The sequence below is a fragment of the Pediculus humanus genome, genomic scaffold, assembly GCF_000006295.1.
Source record: "Pediculus humanus corporis 1103172107642 genomic scaffold, whole genome shotgun sequence".
Taxonomy (NCBI): domain Eukaryota; kingdom Metazoa; phylum Arthropoda; class Insecta; order Psocodea; family Pediculidae; genus Pediculus; species Pediculus humanus.
Genome location: NW_002987253.1, coordinates 168,886 through 178,339, shown reverse-complemented (window position 1 = coordinate 178,339; position 9,454 = coordinate 168,886). Strand labels below are relative to the sequence as shown.

At 29.9% G+C, this 9,454-nt stretch overlaps 1 protein-coding gene across 1 annotated transcript; it reads right to left on the bottom strand.

Annotated features, from left to right (window-relative positions):
• Positions 1-244: 244 nt before the first annotated feature.
• Phum_PHUM266160 (uncharacterized protein) lies at positions 245-3,007 on the bottom strand (the record flags this gene model as incomplete). The annotated part of the gene is made up of 5 exons (XM_002426597.1): positions 245-339; positions 555-1,283; positions 1,755-1,882; positions 2,060-2,138; positions 2,983-3,007. The coding sequence occupies 5 exons, from the start codon at positions 3,005-3,007 to the stop codon at positions 245-247; spliced, it is 1,056 nt and encodes a 351-aa protein (XP_002426642.1).
• Between the last annotated feature and the right edge of the window lie 6,447 nt (positions 3,008-9,454).

Here is a 9,454-nt window from a genome sequence, read left to right as displayed (position 1 = left end):
AAGAATTGGAGAAGAAAAAAAAATAGATTCGTGGAAGAAGACGAAAACAACAAGCAAACCCCAGTTAAAAAAAAATCGTCTCTATTCATCCAAGTACTCATTATTATTATTATTATTTTTTTAGATAAAGGTAAAACTGGAACAATTTATGCTCTGACATTTGCATAATGGAGATCAAATTGTTTACATTTATTAAAAGGAACAAAACAAAAAAAAAAAGAAAAAAAAGGACGAGATTCTACACTTAACTTGTTCGAGAAAAACAAATGACCATAATAATATATTGGCCAGTCCGACGACTCAATTTGGATATGAGGCGACAATGGCTCATCGGGTGGCCTTCTTGCAAAAAATGATGTCATAGTCGTGAAAGAATAAAAAAAAAAGAAAAAGGCTCTGGTCGTTGTTTTGTTTTTTATTTCTTTTCGTGTTGTTCCTGTCATTTTTTTTTCTTTTAAGTCAAAAAAAAAAAAATATGGGAGGTAGGTCTCTGTGTCTTGTAGAAATTAAAAAACAAAACAAAAAAAAAAAAAAAAAACACTCACCGAACTGACTTCGCATCCATGGATATAAAGGACTAGGTAAATTAGAAGAATTATTATTGGACTGTTGTCCTTGAGGTCCCTGAGAACCCTGGGGTCCAGGTCCCTGTTGATGTGCAGCCAGTTGATGTTGAGGACCCGGCTGCTGTTGTTGCTGTTGCTGCTGCTGATAGAGCATGTGTTCGTGTTGTTGATACTCTTGCTTCATGTGATTATGATGCTGCATTTGCAAGTGGTGATGCGGTTGGTGGTTCATGTGATTGGCATTGTGATTATTTAGAGGTTGAGGTACGTCGAGGGGAGGCGTGACCTGTCCCGCAACAATGTTTTGCTGCACTCCCGCCGCCTGTAACTTGCAACTGCTGTACACTACGGGAGTTTGGTGACCGTTCGGTGGACCTCCCATGTGTCCGATGCTGGGAGAATTCGGTCTACCGTATGAGTTTGTATCCACGCTATCGACACCCAATTCCTGTTGCTGATAATAAGCCGCGGCCCGAATGTCGACTCGATCGTACGGCGGAAACCGCGGGTAGGGCATGCCCTGCGGGGGTTGACCGCCCGTCGGCGGTCCCCCATAATGATGCGGAGGAATGCCTTGCCTTATTTCACCACCGTTACAACTATGATCACTTTCACCTTGAGGAACCGCTCCGTAATGTTGGTGGGGGTGTCCCTCTGGAACAACCCCCCCATTCCTCATGTCTGGCATATATTGATTAGCAAAATAAGAACTCATGACTAGATTTTCACCGATAATAATTAACTTTTCTTTTTTTTTTTTTTTCTTTTTTTTTTTATACACAAAAACTTTTACGTAACGAAAAACATTTTTCTTTTCTTTTCTTTTCCTTTTTCCTTTTCTATTCTTTTCTTTTTTTTGTTGTATAATTTACATTTTATTACTTTTAAAATAAAAAAAATATATATATATATTTATAATTTTTTTTTCAATATATACGTAACCTAGACACGACTTAACTCCCGACAAACAAAATACCGAAGATTATTCTGATGATGATAAAACCAAATATTTTAAACCGCGAAATAAATAAAACTTAAAAAAAAAACCAAAGAAAAAAAAAGAAAGAAAAAAAGAAAAAAAAAAAGGAAAAACTTTAAAAAACCAAATGAAAACGAAAAGAAAAAAAAAATCGCTTTTCTTTCGTTTTTTTTTATAATTTCTTATAAATTTCGATTTGTAACTCGTACGTCTATTGAGGACCTTGCATTCTAACACCTCCAGATGCAAAAATATTCTTCCTGTATGATGAAAACGTTGTGTCACTGAAGAGGTTATTGTTGTTTTCGACCAATAAGAATCCCCAAAGCATCCGCCCCTGCAAAATAATAAAAAAAAAAAAAAACATTAGCACAATTTGTTATAAATAAATAACCGAAAAAAAAATACAAATGGTGATAATAATAACAATAAACAAATAATAATTGAAAAATTTTACAACAAAAGTTGCAAAAGGGAAGGAAGAAAGGAAGAAACGAAACCTTAGAAGAATAACAATTTAAAATCAGGTTTTTGATAAACCTTATGGACGATGACGATTTCCAGGTTTTCTGGACATTGAAACGCTGCCTTCCCTGTCGTTTTTAAACGGATGTGCCCTAATAATAAAAAACCCCCCACCCCCCTCACCACGAAATTTCAAATCATTCATTACGAAAAATAAAATAACAATTTCTAAGGGTTGGTCCACGGTTTCGAGGAACAAAAAAAAAAAAAAATCCGAAACGAAACCCTTCCCCCTCCCCCCACCCACCCCCCTCATTCCCCCAACCACCCGATTTGGTGCATTTAACGATTTCAATAGAGACATCAAAATGAAATTATTTAGTTTGACATTTGGTTAAATAATAAAACTACTACTACTCGTGTAAGAAACATTCACCTCGAATTTTATTCCACTATTATTATTATTATTATTATTATTTATCAACATCGTCGTTATCAGTGCATTACGTAATTTTTCTTTCTCTCTTTTTCCATATTATTATTATTATTATTTTAACCACGTTTTTTTTTTTTTTTAATCATTTTTCATTTATTATTAATAATTAAAAAAAAAAATTTTTTTTTTTTTAATCTCGGGTTATTCGTATTAAACTTGTTTCATTCGCCCCCTTCTCCCCTGAATACTTCGAAATGTAATTAACTACTACCACCCCCACCACCACCACCACCACCGCCACCACATCCATACAACTTGACAATATTTAAAACATTTAAAAATTACATATCGCGACACGGCGAAACGTTGTAATTATAATCGAAACCAAAAGGATTAATAAGAAAATTATTAATTTATCATCATCATCATCATTATTATTATTATCAAAAATCAATTTATTTAACGACCGTCAGGTAGCATCGTAGCATTTTTTTTTTATTCACTTATTTATTAATATTATTATTTTTGCTACGCACACCCACGTTTATGATGATGGCGCATACCTAAATAGGCCGGCACTCAGTCCCATTATCGGGTAGTAGTAGTAGCAGAAGGTTTTTTTTTTTACGCCGCGTAACTTTTTAAAATTATCATTATTATCATTTATATATATATATATATATATATTTTCCGGTTTCAGCCGCCAACGTAAGTATTTCCCTCAAAACCAAAACCAAAACAAAAAAAATGGAAATAAAAATGTGTTACTGAGCTGTTTTTTTTTTTAAATTTGAAAAAATGTTTGTTAAACGAATAATAATAATAATAATAATAATAGGAGGACGAGGACGAGGACGAAAGCGACGACGATCATCAATTTGTTCCATGATATAAATTCAACTCACGATCATATCAGTATTTTTCATTCATTTTATTCTCTACGAAAAAAAAAAAAAAAAAAAAAAAAATTATATATATATATATATAAACGCGAGCGTAAATGTTCTCATTCGAAACATACATATATTTTTTATTAAAAAAAAATCGATAATGATAATTAAAAAAGAGAGAGAGAGAGAGAGAGAGAGAGAGGATCGTACACAAAAAAAAAAAAATTATCACAGGGAAAAATGCGTCCGTCCCGCGTAAAAATAAATATTTATACGACAGAGAAAAAAGAAAAGAAAAATATATAATAAAATATAATATAATTATATAATGAAAAGCATAATTTAATTTTCTTTATAATTTATTTTACGCGAAAAATAAACAAAGAAATTATTATTATTATTATTATTATTTTAATAAGAAAAACAAATTTGCCAATTTTTATCGTCGAAATCGTCTTTGTGTATACATATATATTAAAAAAAAAAATTTAAATATAAATATATAAAAAAATTTATAAATTTTTGTGTGTGCGTGCGTGCGTGCGTGAGTGTGCGTATATTTATAAATATATAAATATAAAATTATAGAATGGCAAAAAGACAAAAAGGTGATGATGATTTGCGTCCGTGCCAAAAACAATAAAGAAAATCAAAAAAAAAAAAAAAAATTTAAGGTTAATTATTTCCGACAGTAATTAATTTTCAGGTTTTTTTTTTTTTTTTTTTATTCTGCTACCACGAAAAACGATTTTATATATTTTTTTTACGCAATACAACCACGCACGCTCGAGTATATGTTTACGTATAAAAAAAAAACGTGGAACGAAATTTATTTAATTTTTTTATGTTTATCAATATTAAATTAAAAATATTATTATTATTATTATTATTATTATTATTATTTATTAGGATTAAAATACATACGCGAGAGTCACACGGTGGACGCAAACGAATAATAATAATAATAATAATAATATTCGATATGTAAATAAATAAATAAATAAATAAAGTTATCGCGTACTACTTAAACTTCTTTAACAATATTCGGAGGTTAAAACTAATTAAAAACTAAAATTAAACTTTACCACAAAGACAGAAAACTAAACTAAAACTTTTTTCTTTTTTTTTTTTGATTGCAAACGTGAGGAGACATTTTTAACCCAAAAAAAAAAAAAAAATTTTTTTTTTTTTTTAAATAATTGCAAACAGAAGAATTTCGAAAAAAGAACAAAAAAAAAATTAAAAACAACGACGGGAATAAATAGTTTTTTACATAAGTTAAACGTGAAGGAAACATGATTACGAACAATAAAATTTTTTTTTTTTTAATGCCAAATTAAAAAGGAGCTTTTGATGAAAAAAAATGGGGAATCTCCCGAATAAGGAAATTATAGGAAAAAAATGGTACACATGCATCCTCAATAAGCGTTCTCATTCATGTCCTTTTAGAAATTTTTTTTTTTATGTTATCGTCATCATCATCATCATCATCATTATCGTCATTATCATCATCATCGTTTCAATAATATTTAATGCCGTTAAATTTTCAAAATTTTTTTTTTTTGATTTAATTTCTTCCTTCCGAACTTTATCCCTTTTCCTTCCTTCTCTTCATCATTACCACCTCCCTAAATTTTTTACTTACTCCTCCCTTTTCCTCCTCCCACATGTATGAGATTTAATTTTCGCTGACTTTCTCACGTTTCTCCCTATTTCTAAATTTTGACGGGGAGGGGGAGAGGATGCGTGCGGAAAAATTCGATAAAAAAAAAAACAAACAGATTTTAGAAAAAAAAAAATTATTCGATCGCGTTAATCATCTCACCTTGATGGAACAAAACTATAATTATCAATCATTCGTTTTTATCCTTCTCTCCTCTCCCACCTCCCTCCTCTCTCTCTCGCTCTCATTTTTCGGGCTGTTAAAAACGTGAAATTAGTTTTTTCAATCTTTTTTTTTTCGGGGTTTTAATTGTTATTTAAACAACAACAACAACAACCAAAAAAAAAAGTGTGGAGATAAGAGAAATCATCGTCGCGTACATCCGAACGTAATCACGAAGGTGATTGTGAAGTGTAACCGTGAAAATTTTTTTTTTTTTACGAAAAAAAAAAATCGTAATTAATTCGCAAACAACAAAAACATCAACAAACGAATAATAATAATAATAATAATTATCATTTTATTATCGAATCACGGCAGAAAAATCATTAAATTCCCTTCTCTCCCCCTCTCTTCCTTACCCCTCCTCGTTCCTACCACATTGAAAAAGTGGTAATTGATTCATTATTAACCACGTGTGATCTTGAAAACACGTGCAAAAAAAACTAAACGAATCTTTTTCTTATTCCCTACTCTTCTTCTCTCCCACCTTCTCTTCCTCCCGCCCTTCTTTCCTCCTCTCCTTCTCTCCAAAAAAAAAAAAAAAACAAAATGTGGGAGGAAAAAAAGAGGAAAATTTTTTGTTCTAACCTGATATTTAATTACCGAATTGCTGATTCTGGAATTTCACGTCGTTTATCATTTTCATTTTTTTTTTCTTTTCTCAAATTTTTCCACTCCAGAAAAAAGGAAAAATAAAAACAAAAACAAAAAAAAAGGTTCGGCGACCGTTGTAAACGAAAAAAATAAAAATAAAAATTTTCCGAGTTAAAATTTTTTTTTTTTTTTTTTTTTTTTTTTTTAAAAGAGCGAAACAAAACTTTCGAATGACACGTTGTTTGTTGTTTGTTTGTTTTTTTTCTTTTTTTATTTTTGAAAAAGTTCGTTTGTCAGTTGCGATAACAACAAAAAATTCTTACGAACGACCGAAAATGTGATCGATAAACCCCCCAAAAAAAAAAAATTCGAAAAAAGATGAAAAGGAGACAAGGCGAAAAGAAACAAACAAACGCAACAAACGGATTTTATTTATTAAAAGAGTCGGAATAATGAAAAATTACTTCTTTGTTGAGAGTCGGACATCATTAACACTACAAATTATAATTAAATTGTAATTAAATACCAAAAAAAAAAAAAATTCGCAACAACAACAACAACAATGAATTTACGGTCGTTTGAATTTTAATTTAATGCATTTAAGAATTCCTTTTAAAATTTTATTATCATTATTATCATTATCATTATTATTATTATTATAAAACGCCGTCGTTTTTTTTTTTTTTTTTTTATAAAAATATAAAAAACACGTGACTTTTTTTTGTTGTTGTTGTACCTGTGGCTTCTTTGTCGGTATGAAAAAGAAATTTTTTTTTTTTTTACCAAAACTTTCTATTTTTTTGTTTGTTTGTTCGTTTGTTTGTTTTGGTTAGAAAAAAAAAATATTTGTATAATTTTTTTTTTTCTTTTCTCAAGACGTCAGTTTGTGGTGAAACTCACGGAAATCAGGTGAGAAAAAGAAATAAAAATTTTTTTTTGGAACTGGAACCTGAAATCGAGAGATTTTGACGTGTCACCATCAAGTGAGTACAAAAATTTACATTAACATTTTTTAAAGTTACTACAGCGTCGTCGTGGCGACAGAATTAAATTCGTAATTTAAAAAATAATTATTTTAAAATGAGAAAACAGTCAAATTTTTTTTTTTCAATGACGTTTAAAATTGTTCGTTCGATCGTTCGTGGCAGCAGCAGCAGTAGGTGATTTCGAAATAAAAACGATTTTCATATGAAACAACAACAACAAACAAAAAAGCAAAAGAAAAAAAAATTTTTAAAGAAAAGAAAAGAAAAAAAAACAAAAAAGAGCAAACGAGGTGCATTAATAAAATATTCCTGTGGGAAATGGATAAAGAAGGAAAATGGCGGGGATAAGGGAGAAATAGAATAATACATTGCTGTTTAAAAGGGTGGTTTTAACCCCGTGTTAAAGGGTTTATCTCTTTTTGTTCATTTTTAACCTCACATTTTGGCACTTTAATATGCTTTTAACGAATTTCTTTTTTTTTTTCTATTGCCCCGAATTTAAATGCATTTTTTCTTTTTTTTATCAATTCCTACATTCGGGTAACGACAACACTTCGTCCGCCATATTGTTTTTTTTTTTTAAATAATTTTTTTTCGCGCGCTTTTTATTTGCGAAATCGATCAAGCGAAGATTTTTAAAGGATGACGTAATATATTAATTTATTATTAATATTGTGGTATCCCCTCGTGTGGACGAAAGAACTTTTTTTTCGCTTTAACCCCCTCTCTCACCCCCCCCTCCGGTTAAAAATAAGAACAAAAGTGAAACCGCGAAAACAATGAACACGAGAAGATGATAGGGAGACAGTGAGGGTTACAGAAAACGACAGGGGAGGAAGAGAGTGAGATAGAAAAAGAGAAAGTTAAAAGTTTGTAAACGAGAACGAAAAGGGTTGAAAATTTTAGAAAATACTCCAAAGGGATGAATATGATGATGATGATGATGATGATGATGAAAAAGAAGAAGAAGAGAGGTGGATGGCTGGCTGGCTGGAAGGAAATTTTTGGAAAAGGTTGGGAAGGTTTGAGGAGGTGTTAGGGCAGGATTCTCAGATGAATTAATACATTTATCACTCGCACTGTCAGTGACGCCCTCATTTTCATCCTCTGCTTCCACTTTCTCCCTCTCTTTCTCTCTCTCCTGCTTTCCTTTCAAACCTTTCCACCGCTTTCTACTCTTTTACGCTTTTCTACTCTTTTATATATACATATATTTTCCATCTTTTTCTGTTTTTTTTTCTTTCTTTCTTTTTCTTTTTTTTTTTCTTCCCGTTTACACATTCTAATTTACATTTTCTCTTTCTCCCCATTCTCACTCTCTTTTTCTTTCTCTCTCTCTCTCACTCTTTCTCTTAAAGCTTAAATTTTCAATTCATATTATTTTCATTTTCACTTCGCCGATTTTCCTGCTTCAGATATTTTCCCTACAGCTTGCTTTTTATTATTTCTTTTTTTTTTTTTTTTTTACTTTTTTGTTGTTGTTGTTGTGTTTGTTGTTAATGTGTTAAGGTTGTTTGCGTTATTATTTTTTTCCCTTTTTAAAAAGAAATGTATGAGTTTTTTTTTATTTTGGAATGTTCAGAAATCGATTTTCTATGTACTAAGAATACTTTTTATTATTGTTATTGTAATTAAACGTTGAAAACTTTTCGAATAAAAAGGGGGACCTTAAAAATTTTTAATGAAATTATTTAATTGAAACGTCAATTTTTTTTTTTTGTCAAGTGAGGAAAATCGGGGGGAAAACAATTAATTAAATTTTAAAAAATCAAAAATTAAATGGCCGGTGAAAAATTATTTCAAAAGGGAGATGGGAAAAATTTAATCGTGTTATTGTTTTTATCATTCCTCTTCTTCCTCCTCATTCTAATTTAAATTTTTCACATTTTTTTGGGGGGTATTTTCATATTAAAAATAAATATTTGGAAAAAATTGAAAAAAAAAACTTTTCATTTTAATTTCATTTAAAAAAAACAAATTTTTTTTCCTTCAATACTTTTTTTTTCCTCTCGTTTCTTTTTTCTTTTCAATTATCCTCCTCCCCTTTTCTCCCCAAAAAAAAACAATTCCCGACCCACAAATCATTTTTTTGTATTTAAAAAAAAAAAAAAAAACGCACCAGAATATACATAAAAGTTAAAAACTGCAAACTATAAATTAGACAAAATGTTATACACAACAGCTCAACCGTTTGCCTTTTTAAAAATCGGAAGGTTCTCCTCATCCGAACCTCGTATATCAATTTACAAAAGATTTTTTTTATTTCGGTTTTCCATTTTTTTTTTTACCCCCTTTTACTTTTCCCTTTTTTTCCTTTTAATTTTTCGTTTTTTTTTCTTTTTTTTTTTTTTAATATCCAATCGGGGTGGATTTTATTTAATTATTGCCACCGAAGAAGCAAAAAAAAACGTTGAAAATAACTTAACCGGAAGTGAAATGATTTTTAAATATTTTCCGTTAAAGAAAAAGAAAAAAAAGAAAGAAATTTTATACAAAAAAAAAAAAATGATTTTCCATCGAACTAGAGAGAAAATAAATAAATAAAATAAGAGGAGAATTTGCGTTTTATTCGAGAGAAAATTTTATAAAATGGCTCGATCCTCATTCTCTTTGCCCATTCAACAACATCCTCTTCTCTCTCTCTCTCTCTTTC